The following is a 20758-nucleotide window of genomic DNA, read 5'->3' on the forward strand; positions in this document are numbered from 1 at the left end:
TTCCAAGGAGCTTTGAGGCAAGAGGGAGTAGGGCTATAGGACCGTTGTTGAATGGGGAGGTTGGAGTGAGGGAAGGTTTTTTGAGGATAGGTGTGACCAGTGCATGTTTTAGAGATGAGGGAAATATACCAGTGCTGAGATTAAGGTTGAAAATGTGTGCGAGTATGGGGTTGAGGATAGAAGAGAGGGAGGGGAGTAACTGTGAGGGGATTGGGTCGAGGGGACAGGTAGTGAGGTGGGAGGACAGTATAAGGGCTGAAACTTAAAATCTTGAGATTAGAGAGAAGTTGTATTAGGAGGTGGGGGTGGGCGGAGAAGAGTATTGAATGTGGAAGACGGACGTTTTGGGTTAGAGGAAAAAGTAGTGCTGAGATTAGAGAAGTATTGTTGATTATAAAGATTAAGGGCAGAATAGTAGGAGTTCAGGATGAACTTGTAGTGAAGAAAGTCAGCTGAACTCGGAGATATCCTCCAGTGTCGCTCAGCAGCAAATGGTCTAAACTCAGAATTGGATCTATCGTTTCTTATCTAAATGACTATTACATTTGATTATATAATATTTATTCCCCATACGGCTAATACAAATATTATAGAAATTGTTATATTTTATATATGGTTTAAGTTAAATGTCATCTTTGTATTGTAAGATAACCTGCTCCTTGTTAATACAAAAGAGGAATACTAGACATCATCTTTTTTTAACATTGTTAAAATGTGTTTTAATATTATAGTGAGGATTTTTATATATTTTATATATCTTGATTTTAAATTTTATATGGTCACTTGATGTATAATAACTACAAATATACTCAAGCAATGTTAATAAATTTTGAAAAATTCCACCTTTTACTTTCAATTCCACCTTTAAAAATACAAAGATTCAGACGATCCAATCAAATGAAGGAATTGCAATACCAGTGCTGACACCTTTTAAAAGCAGGAGAAAGGACTTTGAGTATCTTGATGAAGCCCATTGCGGGTGAAACGCGTATACAATACTCCAATAAGAGTGATTAAACCTCTGAACACTTTACTATTAAGCATTCCAGCTCTTGTGAGAGAAGAGCAAAGGAAGCATCAGAAAACCTGTAAAAATTATGGGACTGTGGAGAAGCACAGTGAGTTGGGTATCTAACATTACTGACAAACGGATGTATGTTCAGCCTGTATTGTGGTGAGCGTATGAAAAGAGATGAAATCACTGAGAAATATTATCTGAACTTGTGTCTGATACAAACGGATACATAGATTCAATTTGCGGGTTCATTTTGAGTGACGTAAAGACAGCATACACTACCAACCGCTCACTGTTTGAGGCTTATCACGTGACCACACTGGGGCTGAACGCAGCACGTACACAGTCAGTGAGCTCTCTCTGAACACGGACTTCGTTTTCTCTTAAATATCAAGGTACCTTAGAGACTGTTTGTTTGTTTTTAAGTAGAAACGCTACAATATAAGGAAGACGTCCCTACACTGGACCTTTTTTTATTTTTTTTATTTATCTTTTTGCACAGTTATTTATTATAAAAATGATTTGGTGTCTAGTCTGCAGAGCGGTTCATATGTTTTTTTTATAAATGTATCTAAATATTTTTACAAACATATTGATTATTGTCGTTTTAATATTATACACTCTTATGACTATATCATAGATTTTTAGAAACCTTTGCTGTTATAGAATATACTCTTGATTATTATTATAGATACATTTTTTATAAACATATATACGTAGATTGAATAATATACACTTTTATGATTATCATATTATCATAAATTTTCAGAAACCTTTGCTGTTATAAGCACGCGTTCTATAACCATACTTTTCTACATTGAATACTTATATCGCACTTGGGAGGAGTGCGATCCTTTAAAGGGACATTCAAGTCCAAGAAAAACTTTCATGTTTCAAATAGGGCATGTAATTTTAAACAACTTTCCAATTTACGTTAATCACCAATTTTGCTTTGTTCTTTTGCTATTCTTAGTTGAAAGATAAACCTAGGAGGTTCATATGCTAATTTCTTAGACCTTGAAGGCCAACTCTAATCTAAATGCATTTTGATAGTTTTTCACCCCTAGAGGCCATTACTTCACGCATTTCATATAGATAACATTGAGCTCATGCACGTGAATTTACCATGGAGACAGCTCTAATTGGCTAAAATGCAAGTCTGTCAAAAGAACTGAAATAAGGGGGCAGTCTGCTGAGTCTTAGATACAAGGTAATTACAGAGGTAAAATGTGTATAATTATAACTGTGTTGGTTATGCAAAACTGGAGAATTGGTAATTAAGGGATTATCTATCTTTTTTAAACAACAAAAATTCTGATGTTGACTGTCCCTTTAAGAACGAGGCTTAGGTACACTAGACCGGCGCCTCTGACTAACTTCTTTTAGAAATTAGTATGGCAGTATGCAGATGGAAGGGCGTGAAGGCGAATTCTTGAGGCACAGCTAATGTCTAGAAAAAAAGCCTTGAGCTAAGGAATTCCTTCGGAGAAGCCATTATACTTGAGGAGTCATCTTGAAAAACAATGTCTTTATGTTTATCAAGTGATAGTAAGAAAAGTCACCTAGTACTAACAGCCTCATTTTGTTGTTGGTTTCAGGCCTCAATGATCCCCTTGTTTCATTAAGCAATTTTTTTTTTTTATATCTACAAATAAATGGGGGAACAAGTAAGGTAAACGGGTGGCATCTTGTGAAAACGTTTTTATGCAATTTATTTTTTGTGGTGTTTTACCCCCTGCATGTATTCTGCATAAAGTTCACATATGTACATAGGTACAAAAACCAAATGTTTGAGGTTTTCTTTTTTTTAAAATCTGATACCATAAAGGGATTGAAACATTTAGAAAATACCACCCTTGCACACTAAAAAAAATAAAAATCATGAAAAATGTTAGTTTTAGAAACTTTTAGTTAAATAAAACTATTTGAATTTTTATTGAAGTAATCATTATTTTTCTTCTTCCAATAAAGTACAGGTGAACAGTTGATCACTATGAATTATTAACCAATGTAACTGGAGTTAGTTCACCTCCAAATAATTTCATTCATTTCAAAGATCTTTCTCTGCATATCTAATGATATATATAACCAAAACAGTAATGGTCTGATATAACTGGAAAAAATTATCTAAAAACGTATTCTAAAAATGAAAACCATGATTTAAATCGTTCTTACTGACAAGTGATTTAAATCGAATCAACCCTGTTGACAAGTGTCAACAGAATGCAGCCTTAGAGAAAAATAGGAGTGAATAACAATGGCCACTGTACGAGAGAGAATAAAGAAATTAAATTTGAGATTAGTGTGATGTAAATTACCACACTATTTTAACGATGTCACGTCTCGCCAATCTGGGAGGACAAGTTGAGAAATCAATCAGTATTCCCAAATACATTAGAATTATTACCAGTTGTCAGTTCTGAGTTCCAGACCACTTTGTAAAAGTACTGCAGTTGTCCTCGGGGAAGCACTTATCAAGCCCTGTAATAATAGTATATGATTGTTACCTTCAAAATTCATGTAGTTGGGGGAATACAGTTTGTGCTTTTCATTTGTGTAACTTGATTTAATTTTGGTAGGTCAGTTGCTGGTTTTTTCATGATTTAATTTTCATTTAATTTTGTTTTTTAAAAACTTTTTTTTTCCCCCTCCTTTTTTTTTAATTTTAGTTTTTTTTATTATTTGTAATTAAGTTTAAAAAATGTTTGATTACAGGCTGATCTTAAGGGCATCAAATGGAAACGGTATATTTGGCAAGGTCCTACTTCTGCGCCAATCCTCTTTCCTGTAACAGAAGAAGATCCAATTCTGAGCAGCTTCAGTCGATGTCTAAAGGCAGATGTCCTGAGTGTCTGGAGACAAGATCAACTTCCAGGTCGTAGAGAGCTTTGGATATTTTGGTGGGGAGAAGACCCAAATTTTAATGACCTAATACATCATGATTTAGGAGGTAAGGCTAATGCAGGAAAAAACTCTAATTATGTAATGTAGAAAAGGCAATTGAATCTTTTGACGTGTGGCTGCTATTAATACATTTCAGTGTTGTGTGTGTGTTTTTTTTTTTTTTTTTTTTTTTTTTTTTTGAGAGACATGAGATGTTCCTTGCATATGTATTCACCCTTTGTAGCACTACAAAATATGGAAATGGCCAATCTGAAATTAACGTGAATTTTATTGGGATTGGTGCCATTTGATTAATAAAACATACCTTGTTAAGGTGCAAAATATGACACAACGGTTAAAGAAAAACATACATTTGGTTGCATAAGTATGCTATGAAACACTTACAGTTGTGCTCATAAGTTTACATACACTGGCAGAATTGATTTCTTTGCCATTTTTCAGAGAATATGAATAACACAAACTTTTCTTTCACTCATGCTAAGTGTTTGGCTGAAACCATTTATTATCAATCAACTGTGTTTACTCTTTTTAAATCATAATGACAACAGAAACTACCCAAATGACCCTGATCAAAGTTTACATACCCCAGTTCTTAATTCCGTGTTTTGCCCCCTTTAACATCAATGACAGCTTGAAGTCTTTTGTGGTATTTGTGGATGAGTCTCTCTCTTCTCAGATGGTCAAGCTGCCCATTCTTCCTGGCAAAAAAACATCTAGTTCCTGTAAATTCTTGGGCTGTCTTGCATGAACTGCACATTTGAGATCTCCCCAGAGTGGCTCAATAATATTGAGGTCAGGAGACTGAGATTGCCACTCCAGAACCTTCACTTTATTCTGCTGTAGCCAATGACAGGTCGACGTGTACTTGTGTTTAGGATCATTGTCATGTTGGAATGTCCAAGTACGTCCCATGCATAGCTTTCGGGCTGATGAATTCAAATTTTCCTCCAGTGTTTTTGATAACATACTGCATTCATCTTGGCATCAATTCTGACCAAATTTCCTGTGCCTTTGTAGCGCACACATCCCCAAAACATCAGTGATCCACCTCTGTGTTTCACAGTAGGAATGGTGTACCTTTCATCATAGGCCTTGACTCCTCTCCAAATGTAGCGTTTATGGTTATTGCCAAAAAGCTCAATTTCTTTCATGTAATTAGCAAGAGTCCATGAGCTAGTGACGTATGGGATATACATTCCTACCAGGAGGGGCAAAGTTTCCCAAACCTCAAAATGCCTATAAATACACCCCTCACCACACCCACAATTCAGTTTTACAAACTTTGCCTCCTATGGAGGTGGTGAAGTAAGTTTGTGCTAGATTCTACGTTGATATGCGCTCCGCAGCAAGTTGGAGCCTGGTTTTCCTCTCAGCGTGCAGTGAATGTCAGAGGGATGTGAGGAGAGTATTGCCTATTTGAATGCAGTGATCTCCTTCTACGGGGTCTACTTCATAGGTTCTCTGTTATCGGTCGTAGAGATTCATCTCTTACCTCCCTTTTCAGATCGACGATATACTCTTATATATATATATATATATATATACCATTACCTCTGCTGATTTTCGTTTCAGTACTGGTTTGGCTTTCTACAACATGTAGATGAGTGTCCTGGGGTAAGTAAGTAAGCTTATTTTCTGTGACACTCTAAGCTATGGTTAGGCACTTTTTTTTATAAAGTTCTAAATATATGTATTCAAACATTTATTTGCCTTGACTCAGGATGTTCAACATTCCTTATTTTCAGACAGTCAGTTTCATACTTGGGATAATGCATTTGTTTCAATCATTTTTTCTTACCTTAAAAAATTTGACTTTTTCCCTGTGGGCTGTTAGGCTCGCGGGGGCTGAAAATGCTTCATTTTATTGCGTCATTCTTGGCGCGGACTTTTTTGGCGCAAAATTTTTTTTTCTGTTTCCGGCGTCGTACGTGTCGCCGGAAGTTGCGTCATTTTTTGACGTGTTTTTTTGCGTCAAAAGTGTCGGCGTTCCGGATGTAGCATCATTTTTGGCGCCAAAAGCATTTAGGCGCCAAATAATGTGGGCGTCTTATTTGGCGCTAAAAAATATGGGCGTCATTTTTGTCTCCACATTATTTAAGTCTCATTATTTATTGCTTCTGGTTGCTAGAAGCTTGTTCACTGGCATTTTTTTCCCATTCCTGAAACTGTCATTTAAGGAATTTGATCAATTTTGCTTTATATGTTGTTTTTTCTATTACATATTGCAAGATGTTCCACGTTGCAACTGAGTCAGAAGATACTTCAGGAAAATCGCTGCCCGGTGCTGGAGCTACCAAGCTAAGTGTATCTGCTATAAATTTTTGTTATCTGTTTCTCCAGCTGTTGTTTGTATTGCATGTCATGACAAACTTATTATTGCAGATAAAATTTCCTTTAGTACTGTTACATTACCTGTTGCTGTTCCGTCAACATCTAATTTTCAGAGTGTTCCTGATAACATAAGAGATTTCTCCAACATAGGTGTGTCCGGTCCACGGCGTCATCCTTACTTGTGGGATATTCTCTTCCCCAACAGGAAATGGCAAAGAGCCCAGCAAAGCTGGTCACATGATCCCTCCTAGGCTCCGCCTTCCCCAGTCATTCTCTTTGCCGTTGTACAGGCAACATCTCCACGGAGATGGCTTAGAGTTTTTTGGTGTTTAAATTTGGAGAAAGGATTTTCTCAGGCTCTGGTTAGAATTGTCAGGTACTTCATTCTGTTCTTCCTTCCATAGCGCAGTCCATGGAAGTAATAGGGTTGATGGTTGCGGCAATGGACATAGTTCCTTTTGCACGAATTCATCTAAGACCATTGCACCTGGGCATGCTCAGACTGTGGAATGGGGATTATACAGACTTGTCTCCGACGATACAAGTAGATCAAATAACCAGAGATTCTCTCCGTTGGTGGCTGACCCTGGACAACCTGTCACAGGGAATGAGCTTCCGCAGACCAGAATAGGTCATTGTCACGACCGACGCCAGTCTGGTGGGCTGGGGCGCGGTCTGGGAACCCCTGAAAACTCAGGGTCTATGGTTTCGGGAAGACTCTCTTCTCCCGATAAACATAATGGAACTGAGAGCGATATTCAATGCTCTCAAGGCTTGGCCTCGACTAGCAAAGGCCAAATTCATAAGGTTTCAATCAGTCATCATGACGACTGTTACATATATCAACCATCAGGGGGTAACAAGGAGTTCCCTGGCGATGGAGGAGCATCCGGGGGAGTGGGAACTCCATCTGGAAATCTTTGCCCAAATAACTCAATTATGGGGCATTCCAGACTTGGTTCTGATGGCCTCTCGTCAGAACTTCATGGTCCCTTGTTACGGGTCCAAATCCAGGGATCCCAAGGCGACTCTATTGGATACAATAGTAGCACCTTGGATCTTCAACCTAGCTTATGTATTCCCACCGTTTCCTTTCATTCCCAGGCTGGTAGCCAGGATCAATCTGGAGAGGGCTTCGGTGACCTTGATAGTTCCTGTGTGGCCACGCAGGACTTGGTATGCAGACCTGGTGAATGTGTCATCGGCTCCACCATGGAAGCTACCTTTGAGACAGGACCCTCTTATTCAGGGTCCATTCGAACATCCGAATCTGGTTTTCCTCCAACTGACTGCTTGGAGTTTGAACGCTTGATTTTATCAAAGCGTGGGTTTTCAGATTCTGTAATAGATACTCTTATTCAGGCTAGAAAGCCTGTAACTAGAAAAATTTACCATAATATCTGGAAAAAATATATCTGTTGGTGTGAATCTAAAGGATTCCCATGGAACAAGATAAAAATTCCTAAGATTCTTTCCTTTCTACAAGAAGGTTTGGAGAAAGGATTTTCTGCGAGTTCTCTGAAGGGACAGATCTCTGCTTTATCTGTTTTACTTCACAAAAGGCTGGCAGCTGTGCCAGACGTTTAAGCGTTTGTTCAGGCTCTGGTTAGAATCAAGCCTGTTTACAGACCTTTGACTCTTCCCTGGAGTCTTAATCTAGTTCTTTCAGTTCTTCAAGGGGTTCCGTTTGAACCCTTACATTCCATAGATATTAAGTTATTATCTTGGGAAGTTTTGTTTTAGGTTGCAATTTCTTCTGCTAGAAGAGTTTCTGAGTTATCTGCTCTGCAGTGTTCTCCGCCCTATCTGGTCCATGCAGATAAGGTGGTTTTTACGTACTGAGCCTGGTTTTCTTCCGAAGGTTGTTTCCAACAAAAATATTAACCAGGAGATAGTTGTACCTTCTTTGTGTCTGAATCCAGTTTCATAGAAGGAACGTTTGTTACACAATTTGGACGTTGTCCGTGCTCTAAAATTCTATTTAGATGCTACAAAGGATTTCAGACAAACATCTTCCTTGTTTGTTGTTTATTCTGGTAAAAGGAGAGGTCAAAAAGCAACTTCTACCTCTCTATCTTTTTGGCTTAAAAGTATCATCAGATTGGCTTATGAGACTGCCGGACGGCAGCCTCCTGAAAGAATCACAGCTCATTCCACTAGGGCCGTGGCTTCCACATGGGCCTTTAAGAACGAGGCTTCTGTTGATCAGATATGTAAGGCAGCGACTTGGTCTTCACTGCACACTTTTACCAAATTTTACAAATTTGATACTTTTGCTTCTTCTGAGGCTATTTTTGGGAGAAAGGTTTTGCAAACCGTGGTGCCTTCCATCTAGGTGACCTGATTTGCTCCCTCCCATCATCCGTGTCCTAAAGCTTTGGTATTGGTTCCCACAAGTAAGGATGACGCCGTGGACCGGACACACCTATGTTGGAGAAAACAGAATTTATGTTTACCTGATAAATTACTTTCTCCAACGGTGTGTCCGGTCCACGGCCCGCCCTGGTTTTTTAATCAGGTCTGATGATTTATTTTCTTTAACTACAGTCACCACGGTATCATATGATTTCTCCTATGCAAATATTCCTCCTTTACGTCGGTCGAATGACTGGGGAAGGCGGAGCCTAGGAGGGATCATGTGACCAGCTTTGCTGGGCTCTTTGCCATTTCCTGTTGGGGAAGAGAATATCCCACAAGTAAGGATGACGCCGTGGACCGGACACACCGTTGGAGAAAGTAATTTATCAGGTAAACATAAATTCTGTTTTTATTTTTTTAAATCCATTAAGAAGGCTATGTCTGTTATTTCTCCTTCTAGTATACATAAAAGTCTTTTAAAACTTCTCTTTTTTCAGATGAATTTTTAAATGAACATCATCATTCTGATACTGATAATGGTTCTTCTGGTTCAGAGGTTTCTGTCTCAGAGGTTGATGCTGATAAATCTTTTTATTTGTTCAAGATGGAATTTATTCGTTCTTTATTTAAAGAAGTATTAATTGCATTAGAAATAGAGGATTCTGGTCCTCTTGATACTAAATGTAAACGTTTAAATAAGGTTTTTAAATCTCCTGTAGTTATTCCAGAAGTGTTTAATCTCCCTGATGCTATTTCTGAAGTAATTTCCAGGGAATGGAATAATTTGGGTAATTCATTTACTCCTTCTAAACGTTTAAGCAATTATATCCTGTGCCATCTGACAGATTAGAGTTTTTTGGGACAAAATCCCTAAGGTTAATGGGGCTGTCTCTACTCCTGCTAAACGTACTACTATTCCTACGGCAGATAGTACTTCATTTAAGGATCCTTTAGATAGGAAAATTGAATCCTTTCTAAGAAAAGCTTACTTATGTTCAGGTAATCTTCTTAGACCTGCTATATTTTTAGCGGATGTTGCTGCAGCTTCAACTTTTTGGTTAGAAGCTTTAGCGCAACAAGTAACAGATCATAATTTTATAGCATTATTATTATTCTATAACATGCTAATAATTTTATTTGTGATACCATCTTTTGATATCATTAGAGTTGATGTCAGGTATATGTCTCTAGCTATTTTAGCTAGAAAAGCTTTATGGCTTAAAACTTGGAATGCTGATATGTCTTCTAAGTCAACTTTGCTTTCCCTTTCTTTCCAGGGTAATAAATTATTCGGTTCTCAGTTGGATTCTATTATCTCAACTGTTACTGGAGGGAAGGGAACTTTTTTACCAAAGGATAAAAAATCTAAGGTAAATTTAGGTCTAATAATCGTTTTCGTTCCTTTCCTCACAACAAGGAACAAAAGCCTGATCCTTCATCCTCAGGAGCGGTATCAGTTTGGAAACCATTTCCAGTTTGGAATATATCCAAGCCTTATAGAAACCTAAAGCCAGCTCCTAAGTACCCATGAAGGTGCGGCCCTCATTCCAGCTCGGCTGGTATGGGGCAGATTACGTTTTTTCAAAGAAATTTGGATCAATTCCGTTCACAATCTCTGGTTTCAGAACATTGTTTCAGAAAGGTACAGAATTGGCTTCAAGTTAAGGCCTCCTGCAAAGAGATTTTTTTCTTTCCCGTGTCCCAGTAAACACAGCAAAGGCTCAGCATTTCTGAAATGTGTTTCAGATCTAGATTTGGCTGGAGTAATTATGCCAGTTCCAGTTCTGGAACAGGGGCTGGGGTTTTATTCTATCTCTTCATTGTACCAAAGAAGGTCAATTCCTTCAGACCAGTTCCGGATCTATCAATATTGAATCGTTATGTACGGATACCAACATTCAAGATGGTAACTGTAGGACTATCCTGCCTTTTGTTTAGCAAGGGCATTATATGTCTACAATAGATTTACAGGATGCATATCTGCATATTCCGATTCATCCAGATCACTTTTAGTTTCTGAGATTCTCTTTTTAGACAAGCATTTCCAGTTTTGTGGCTCTACCGTTTGGCCTAGCATCAGCTCCAAGAATTTTTTCAAAGGTCCTCGGTGCCCTTCTGTCTGTAATCAGAGAACAGGGTTTTGGTATTTCCTTATTTGGACGATATCTTGGTACTTGCTCAGTCTTCACATTTTCGCAGAATCTCATACGAATCGACTTGTGTTGTTTCTTCAAGATCATGGTTGGAGGATCAATTTACCAATCAGTTCATTGATTCCTCAGACAAGGGTAACCTTTTTAGGTTTCCAGATAGATTCAGTGTCTGACTCTGTCCTTGTCAGACAAGAGAAGTTTAACATTGATATCAGCTTGTCAAAACCTTCAGTCACAATCATTCCCTTTGGTAGCTTTATGCATGGAAATTTTAGGTCTTAGGACTGCCGCATCGGATGCGATCTCCTTTGCTCGTTTTCACATGCGACCTCTTCAGCTCTGTATGCTGAACCAATGGTGCAGGGATTACACAAAGATATCTCAATTAATATCTTTAAACCGATTATACGACACTCTCTGACATGGTGGACAGATCACCATCGTTTAGTTCAGGGGGCTTCTTTGTTCTTCCGACCTGGACTATAATCTCAACAGATGCAAGTCTTACAGGTTGGGGAGCTGTGTGGGGGTCTCTGACGGCACAAGGGGTTTGGGAATCTCAGGAGGTGAGATTACCGATCAATATTTTGGAACTCCGTGCAATTTTCAGAGCTCTTCAGTCTTGGCCTCTTCTGAAGAGAGAGTTGTTCATTTGTTTTCAGATCGACAATGTCACAACTGTGGCATACATCAATCATCAAGGAGGGACTCACAGTCCTCTGGCTATGAAAGAAGTATCTCGAATTTTGGTTTGGGCGGAATCCAGCTCCTGTCTAATCTCTGCGGTTCATATCCCAGGTATAGACAATTGGGAAGCGGATTATCTCAGTCGCCAAACGTTGCATCCGGGCGAATGGTCTCTTCACCCAGAGGTATTTCTTCAGATTGTTCGAATGTGGGAACTCCCAGAAATAGATCTGATGACTTCTCATCTAAACAAGAAACTTCCCTGGTATCTGTCCAGATCCCGGGATCCTCGGGCGGAGGCAGTGGATGCATTATCACTTCCTTACAAGTATCATCCTGCCTATATCTTTCCGCCTCTAGTTCTTCTTCCAAGAGTATTCTCCAAGATTCTAAAAGAATGCTCGTTTGTCCTGCTGGTAGCTCCAGCATGGCCTCACAGGTTTTGGTATGCGGATCTTGTCCGGATGGCCTCTTGCCAGCTGTGGACTCTTCCGTTAAGACCAGACTTTCTGTTGCAAGGTCCTTTTTTCCATCAGGTTCTCAAATCCTTAAATTTTAAGGTATGGAGTTTGAACGCTTGATTCTTGGTCAAAGAGGTTTCTCTGACTCTGTGATTGATACTATGTGACAGGCTCGTAAATCTGTATCTAGAGAGATATATTATAGAGTCTGGAAGACTTATATTTCTTAGTGTCTTTCTCATCTTTTTTTCTTGGCATTCTTTTTGAATACCGAGAATTTTACAGTTTCTTCAGGATGGCTTAGATAAAGGTTTGTCCGCAAGTTCCTTGAAAAGACAAATCTTTGCTCTTTCTGTTCTTTTTTCAGAGAAGGATTGCTAATCTTCCTGATATTCATTGTTTTGTACAAGCTTTGGTTCGTATAAAACCTGTCATTAAGTCAATTTCTCCTCCTTGGAGTTTGAATTTGGTTCTGGGGGCTCTTCAAGCTCCTCCTTTTGAACCCATGCATTCTTTGGTCGTTATATTACTTTCTTGGAAAGTTTTGTTTCTTTTGGCCATCTCTTCTGCCAGAAGAGTCTCTGAATTATCTGCTCTTTCTTGTGAGTCTCCTTTTCTGATTTTGCATCAGGATAAGGCGGTGCTGCGAACTTCTTTTGAATTTTTTACCTAAGGTTGTGAATTCTAACAACATTAGTAGAGAAATTGTGGTTCCTTCATTATGTCCTAATCCTATGAATTCTAAGGAGAAATCATTGCATTCTTTGGATGCTGTTAGAGCTTTGTAATATTATGTTGAAGCTACTAAGTCTTTCCGAAAGACTTCTAGTCTATTTGTCATCTTTTCCGGTTCTAGAAAAGGCCAGAAAGCTTCTGCCATTTCTTTGGCATCTTGGTTGAAATCTTTATTTCATCATGCCTATGTCGAGTTGGGTAAAATTCCGCCTCGAAGGATTACAGCTCATTCTACTAGGTCAGTTTCTACTTCCTGGGCGTTTAGGAATGAAGCTTCGGTTGATCAGATTTGCAAAGCAGCAACTTGGTCCTCTTTGCATACTTTTACTAAATTCTACCATTTTGATGTGTTTTCTTCTTCTGAAGCAGTTTTTGGTAGAAAAGTACTTCAGGCAGTGGTTTCAGTTTGAATCTTCTGCTTATGTTTTTCATTAAACTTTTTTCTGGGTGTGGATTATTTTCAGCAGGAATTGGCTGTCTTTATTTTATCCCTCCCTCTCTAGTGACTCTTGCGTGGAAAGATCCACATTTTGGGTAGTCATTATCCCATACGTCACTAGCTCATGGACTCTTGCTAATTACATGAAAGAAAACATAATTTATGTAAGAACTTACCTGATAAATTCATTTCTTTCATATTAGCAAGAGTCCATGAGGCCCGCCCTTTTTTGTGGTGGTTATGATTTTTTTGTATAAAGCACAATTATTCCAATTCCTTATTTTATATGCTTTTGCACTTTTTTCTTATCACCCCACTTCTTGGCTATTCGTTAAACTGAATTGTGGGTGTGGTGAGGGGTGTATTTATAGGCATTTTAAGGTTTGGGAAACTTTGCCCCTCCTGGTAGGAATGTATATCTCATACGTCACTAGCTCATGGACTCTTGCTAATATGAAAGAAATGAATTTATCAGGTAAGTTCTTACATAAATTATGTTTTTGGTCTCATCACTCCAAATGACTGTGCCAGAAGGTTTGAGGCTTGTCTCTGTGCTGTTTGGCGTATTGTAAGCGGGATAGTTTGTGGTATTTGTGTAGTAATGCCTTTCTTCTGGCGACTCGACCATGCAGCCCATCTTTCTTCAAGTGCCTCCTTATTGCGTATCTTGAAACAGCCACACCACATGTTTTCAGAGAGTCCTGTATTTCACCTGATGTTGTTTGTGGGTTTTTCTTTGCATCCCAAACAATTTTCCTGGCAGTTGTGGCTGAAATTTTAGTTGGTCTACCTGACCGTGGTTTGGTTTCAACAGAACCCCTCATTTTCCACTTCTTTATTAGAGTTTGAACACTGCTGATTTGCATTCTCAATTCCTTGGATATCTTTTCTCTTACATTGGTGTATCCAGTCCACGGATTCATCCTTACTTGTGGGATATTCTCAATCCCTACATGAAGTGGCAAAGAGAGCACACAGCAGAGCTGTCCATATAGCTCCCCTCAGGCTCCACCCCCCCAGTCATTCTCTTTGCCGCTCTAACAAGTAGCATCTCCACGGGAGTGTAAAGGGAATGTGGTGTTAGTTAGATACAAATGGACCAGAAAACCAGAGATTATCTTCTCTGGTGGTTGTCTCAGGATCACCTGTCTCAGGGAATGTGCTTCCGCAGACCAGAGTGGATCATTGTCACGACCGATTCCAGTCTGTTAGGCTGGGGTGCGGTCTGGGACTCCCTGAAAGCTCAGGGCCTATGGTCTCGGGAAGAGTCTCTTCTCCCGATAAACGTTTTGGAACTGAGAGCGATATTCAACATGCTCCAGGCATGACCTCAACTAGCGGAGGCCAGGTTCATCAGGTTTCAGTCGGACAACATCACGACTGTAGCGTACATCAATCATCAGGGAGGAACAGAGAGTTCCCTAGCGATGAAAGAAGTATCCAAGATCATCAAATGGGCGGAGGATCACTCCTGCCATCTATCTGCAATTCACATCCCAGGAATAGACAACTGGGAAGCGGATTTTCTGAGTCGTCAGACTTTTCAGCCGGGGGAGTGGGAACTCCTTCTGGAGGTTTTTGCTCAGCTTACCCAGCTATGGGGTATTCCAGAGTTGGATCTGATGGCGTCCCGTCAGAACTCCAAACTTTCTCTTTACGGATCCAGGTCCAGGTCCACGGACCCCAAGGCGGCATTGATAGATGCTCTAGTAGCGCCGTGGTCCTTCAATCTGGTTTATGTTTTTCCACCGTTTCCCCTTCTCCCTCGTCTGGTAGCCAGAATCAAACTGGAGAAGGCTTTGGTAATTTTGATAGTGCCTGCGTGGCCACCCAGGACTTGGTATGCAGACCTAGTGGACATGTCATCTGTTCCACCATGGACACTGCCATCGAGGCAGGATCTTCTAATTCAAGGTCCATTCAAGCATCCAAATCTAGTTCTCTGCAACTGACTGCTTGGAGGTTGAACGCTTAATTCTATCTAAGCGTGGGTTCTCTGGATCAGTTATAGATACTTTGATCCAGGCTAGAAAGCCTGTCACCAGGAAAATTTACCATAAGATATGGCGGAAATATCTTTGTTGGTGTGAATCCAAGGGTTACTCGTGGAGTAAGATTAGGATTCCTAGGATTTTGTCATTTCTCCAAGAAGGATTGGAGAAAGTATTGTCAGCTAGTTCCTTAAAGGGACAGATATCTGCTCTGTCTATTCTGTTACACAGTCGTCTGGCGGAAGTACCAGACGTTCAAGCATTTGCTCAGGCTTTAGTCAGAATCAAGCCTGTCTATAAACCTGTGGCTCCTCCATGGAGTCTAAATTTAGTTCTTCAAGGGGTTCCGTTTGAACCTTTACATTCCATAGATATTAAGTGATTATCTTGGAAAGTTTTGTTTTTGGTAACTATTTCTTCTGCTCGAAGAGTTACAGAATTGTCTGCTTTGCAGTGTAATTCACCCTATCTGGTGTTACATGCAGATAAGGTTGTTTTGCGTACAAAACCTGGTTTCCTTCCGAAAGTGGTTTCTAATAAGAATATTAACCAGGAAATCATTGTTCCTAATTCAGTTTCTAAGAAGGAATGGCTGTTACACAATCTTGATGTGGTTCGTGCTTTAAAATTCTATTTAAAAGCAACTAAAGATTTCAGACACACGTCATCCTTGTTTGTTGTCTATTCTGGTAAGAGGAGAGGTCAAAACGCTATTGCTTCCTCTCCTTTTGGCTGAAAAGCATTATCCGATTGACTTATGAGACTGCTGGACAGCAGCCTCCTGAACGAATTACAGCTCTTTCCACCAGAGCTTTGGCTTCCACATGGGCTTTCAAGAATGAGGCTTCTGTTGAACAGATTTGTAAAGCAGCGACTTGGTCTTCACTGCATACTTTTGCCAAATTTTACAAATTCGATACTTTTGCTTCTTCGGAGGCTATTTTTTTGGGAGAGAGGTTTTGCAAGTAGTGGTGCCTTCCGTTTAGGTTACCTGACTTGTTCCCTCCCTTCATCCGTGTCCTAAAGCTTTGGTATTGGTTCCCACAAGTAAGGATGAATCCGTGGACTGGATACACCAATGTAAGAGAAAACAGAATTTATGCTTACCTGATAAATTTCTTTCTCTTACGGTGTATCCAGTCCACGGCCCGCCCTGGCAATTAAGTCAGGTTAAAATTTATTTTTTGTAAAACTACAGTCACCACTACACAGTTTGGTTCTCCGTTTTATCCTAACCGTCGGTCGAATGACTGGGGGGGCGGAGCCTGAGGGGAGCTATATGGACAGCTCTGCTGTGTGCTCTCTTTGCCACTTCCTGTAGGGATTGAGAATATCCCACAAGTAAGAATGAAGCCGTGGACTGGATACACCGTAAGAGAAATTTATCAGGTAAGCATAAATTCTGTTTTTTTATCCCTTTCTTGTTTTATACAGTTCAACTACCTTTTCTTGCAGATCCTTTGACAATTCTTTTGCTTTCCCCATAACTCAGAATCTAGAAACGTCAGTGCAGCACTGGATTAAAGATGCAAGGGTCTGTCAGGAGACCAGAAACTCATTGACCTTTTATACACACACACTAATTACAAGCAAACAGATCACATGTGAGGATGGTTACCTTTTTAATAGCCATTCAAACCCCTTTGTGTCAACTTGTGTGCATGTTATCAGGCCAAAATCACCAGGGTATGTAAACTTTTGATCAGGGTCATTTGGGTAGTTTCTGTTGTCATTATAATTTTAAAAAGAGTAAACACAGTTGATGGATAATAAATGGCTTCAGCCAAACACTAACCATGAGTGAAAGAAAAGTTTTTGTGTTATCATTCATATTCTCTGAATAATGGCCAAGAAATCATAAATTCTGCCAGGGTATGTAAACTTATGAGCACAACTGTATTTATGCAGTCAGTGTGGATAAAAATCAATGATTAAAATCAGATTTTTATTTTTTTTTAAACTTTAATGTGACCTGAAATTTTTGTTTTTTTTGTGAGATTATTTGGAGTATTTTCTGTCTAGAATATATTATCACTTATTCTTGGTTTTGTAGTTCTTCAAAATGGGAATTTTAGTCTGCAGAAATGACAGCAAAAATGTTATAACATTAAACATACAAAGTTGAGAAATAGACCTTAACCCCTTAAGGATGGAAGCTATTCTCCAAATTCTGAATGTAAACAAAACCTAGAATTTTAGCTATATGTATGTTCAACCATAATTTACCTCTTTCACATACTTGCTATATGTAGTACTTACAATAAAAGGGGTGGCTACCTTCATTGCCCACTCTGGGAGGGGCCTGATCAGAAGCCTAAAATTTTAGCATGGTGGTCAGAAAAATCAGCCAGGTGGTGCACCTGCTAAAAGGGTCCTTGGGAGAACACTGGGGTAATAAAGGGATTATCTATCTTTTTAAACAATAAAAGCTCTTGAGTAGACTATCCCTTTAAGTTTTGATGCAATAAATCTCCCTTCTCTCCACTTCACTTAAAGGGACATTAAACCTCAAAACATTCTTTCAATATTCAGATACAGAATACAATTCTAAAAAAGTTTCCAATTTACTTCTATTATCAAATTTGCTTTGTTCTCCTGTTCTTTGTTGAAGAAATACCTAGGTAGGTAGCGTGCACATGCCTTAAAGGGACACTGAACCCAAAAAATGTATTTCGGGATTCAGATAGAGCATATAATTTTAAGCAATTTTCTAATTTACTCCTATTATCAATGTTTCTTCTTTCTCTTGCTATCTTTATATGAAAAAGAAGGCATCTAAGCTTTTTTCTTGGTTCAGAACTCTGCACAGTAGTTTTTGATTGGTGGATGAATTTATCCACCAATCATCAAGAACAACCTAGGTTGTTCACCAAAAATGGGCCGGCATCTAAACTTACATTTTTGCATTTCAAATAAAGATACCAAGAGAATAAAGAACATTTGCTAATAGGAGTAAATTAGAAAGTTGCTTAAAATGTCATGCTCTATCTGAATCACAAAAGAAAAATTTTGGGTACAGTGTCCCTTTAAGCACTACACGACGGGAAATAGTGCTGCCATCTAGTGCTCCTGCTAATGTATTACATTGTTGCAAAACTGCTGCCATATAGTGCTGTAGACACATGTACACTCATGAGCTTACATCCCAGCTTTTCAACAAAGGATAACAAGAAACAGAAGAAAATTTGATAACAGAAGTAAATTGGAAAGTTGTTTAAAATTGTATGTTCTATCAGAATCAAGAAAGAAAACATAATTTGTTAGAACTTACCTGATAAATTCATTTCTTTCATATTGGCAAGAGTCCATGAGCTAGTGACGTATGGGATATACATTCCTACCAGGAGGGGCAAAGTTTCCCAAACCTCAAAATGCCTATAAATACACCCCTCACCACACCCACAATTCAGTTTAACGAATAGCCAAGAAGAGGGGTGATAAGAAAAGGGCGAAAGCATCAACAAGGAATTGGAATAATTGTGCTTTATACAAAAAAATCATAACCACCACAAAAAGGGTGGGCCTCATGGACTCTTGGCATTATGAAAGAAATGAATTTATCAGGTAAGTTCTTACATAAATGATGTTTTCTTTCATGTAATTGGCAAGAGTCCATGAGCTAGTGAAGTATGGGATAGCAAATACCCAAGATGTGGAACTCCAAGCAAGAGTCACTAGAGAGGGAGGGATAAAAATAAAGACAGCCAATTCCGCTGAAAAAAAGAATCCACAACCCAAATCAAAAAGTTTTAATCTTTATAATGAAAAAAACTGAAATTATAAGCAGAAGAATCAAACTGAAACAGCTGCCTGAAGTACTTTTCTACCAAAAACATCAAAATGGTAGAATTTAGTAAAAGTATGCAAAGAAGACCAAGTTGCTGCTTTGCAAATCTGATCAACAGCAGCTTCATTCTTAAAAGCCCAGGAAGTAGAAACTTACATAGTAGAATGAGCCTTAATCCTCTGAGGCGGGGATTTACCCGACTCCAAATATGATGAATCAAAAGCTTTAACCAAGATGCCAAAGAAATGGCAGAAGCCTTCTGACCTTTCCTAGAACCAGAAAAGATAACAAATAGACTAGAAGTCTTTCTGAAATCTTTAGTAGCTTCAACATATTTCAAAGCTCTAACCACGTCCAAAGAATTCAAAGATCTTTCCAAAGAATTCTTAGGATTAGGACATAACGAAGGGACAACAATTTCTCTACTAATGTTGGAATTCACAACTTTAGGTAAAAATTTAAATGAAGTCAGCAAAACCGCCTTATCCTGATGAAAAATCAGAAAAGGAGACTCGCAAGAAAGAGCAGATAATTCAGAAACTCTTCTAGCAGAAGAGATGGCAAAAAGAAACAATACTTTCCAAGAAAGCAATTTAATGTCCAGAGAATGCATAGGCTCAAACGGAGGAGCATGTAAAGCCCTCAAAACCAAATTAAGACTCCAAGGAGGAGAAATTGGCTTAATGTGACAGGCTTGATACGAACCAGAGTAATGGGGAAACCAGACGTGGACTCCATGCACACTTGCCCTTAGAGAGATACAACTGCACCTCACTGACGAGGCCCACAGGAGGCCGAAACGATCGTCTGGGGTTGTTGCTTCCCTTGTTCAGAGAAGAATTGCCTGGTATTTCGGCGCTGGACTGTCATTGGGCAGGGTCAGACTGATATGCTTCAGGATATTTTTTTTCTCTGTGAAGGGGCATAGTGTGCAAAAAGAACGTGCACCCTGAGGAATTTAATAAAAATGAACATGCATGGAAGTTATTCCAGCTTCTGTTCTATCTCATGGAGTGCTGTTCTCTCTCTTTTGATTTTGATACGAACCAAAGCCTGTACAAAACAATGAATGTTAGGAAGATTAGCAATTTTTCTGTGAAACAGAACAAATAGAGCAGAGATTTGTCCTTTCAAGGAACTTGCAGACAAACCCTTATCCAAACCATCCTGAAGAAACTGTAAAATTCTAAAAGAATGCCAAGAGAATTTGAGAAGAACACCATGAAATGTAAGTCTTCCAAACTCGGTAATAAATCTTTCTAGCCACAGATTTGCAAGCCTGCAACATAGTATTAATCACTGAGTCAGAGAAACCTCTATGACTAAGCAATAAACGTTCAATCTCCATACCTTCAAATTTAATGATTTGAGATCCTGATGGAAAAATGGACCTTGAGATAGGTCTGGCCTTAACAGAAGTGGCCAAGGTTGGCAACTGGACATCCGAACAAGATCCGCGTTCTAAAACCTGTGTGGCCATGCTGGAACCACCAGCAGTACAAATGAACACTCAATTATGATTTTGGAAATCACTCTTGGAAGAAGAACTAGAGGCGGAAAGATATAAGCAGGTTCATAATTCCAAGGAAGTGACAACACATCCACTGCTTCCGCCTGAGGATTCCTGGACCTGGACAGATACCTGGGAAGTTTCCTGTTTAGATGAGAAGCCATCAGATATATTTCTGGAAGCCCCCACATCTGAACAATCTGAAGAAACACATCTGGGTGAAGAGACTATTCTCCCGGATGTAAAGTCTGGCGACTGAGATAATCCGCTTCCCAATTGTCTATACCAGAGATTAGACAAGAGCTGTATTCCGCCCATGCAAGTATCCGAGATACTTCTTTCATAGCTTGAGGACTGTGAGTCCCACCTTGATGATTGACATACTCC

The 20758-nt window shown here is 39.2% G+C and overlaps 1 protein-coding gene across 1 annotated transcript in view; it reads left to right on the plus strand.

The window, feature by feature from the left end:
• The window catches only part of MED13 (mediator complex subunit 13), a 1182528-nt gene that overhangs the window by 74752 nt on the left and 1087018 nt on the right, over nt 1-20758 (plus strand). Inside the window, exon 2 of the mRNA XM_053707341.1 lies at nt 3731-3965. Coding sequence (XP_053563316.1) covers nt 3731-3965 — 235 coding nt within the window. The remainder of the gene's footprint in view (nt 1-3730; nt 3966-20758) is intronic.

The sequence above is a fragment of the Bombina bombina genome, chromosome 3 (assembly GCF_027579735.1).
Source record: "Bombina bombina isolate aBomBom1 chromosome 3, aBomBom1.pri, whole genome shotgun sequence".
Classification (NCBI taxonomy): Eukaryota; Metazoa; Chordata; class Amphibia; order Anura; family Bombinatoridae; genus Bombina; species Bombina bombina.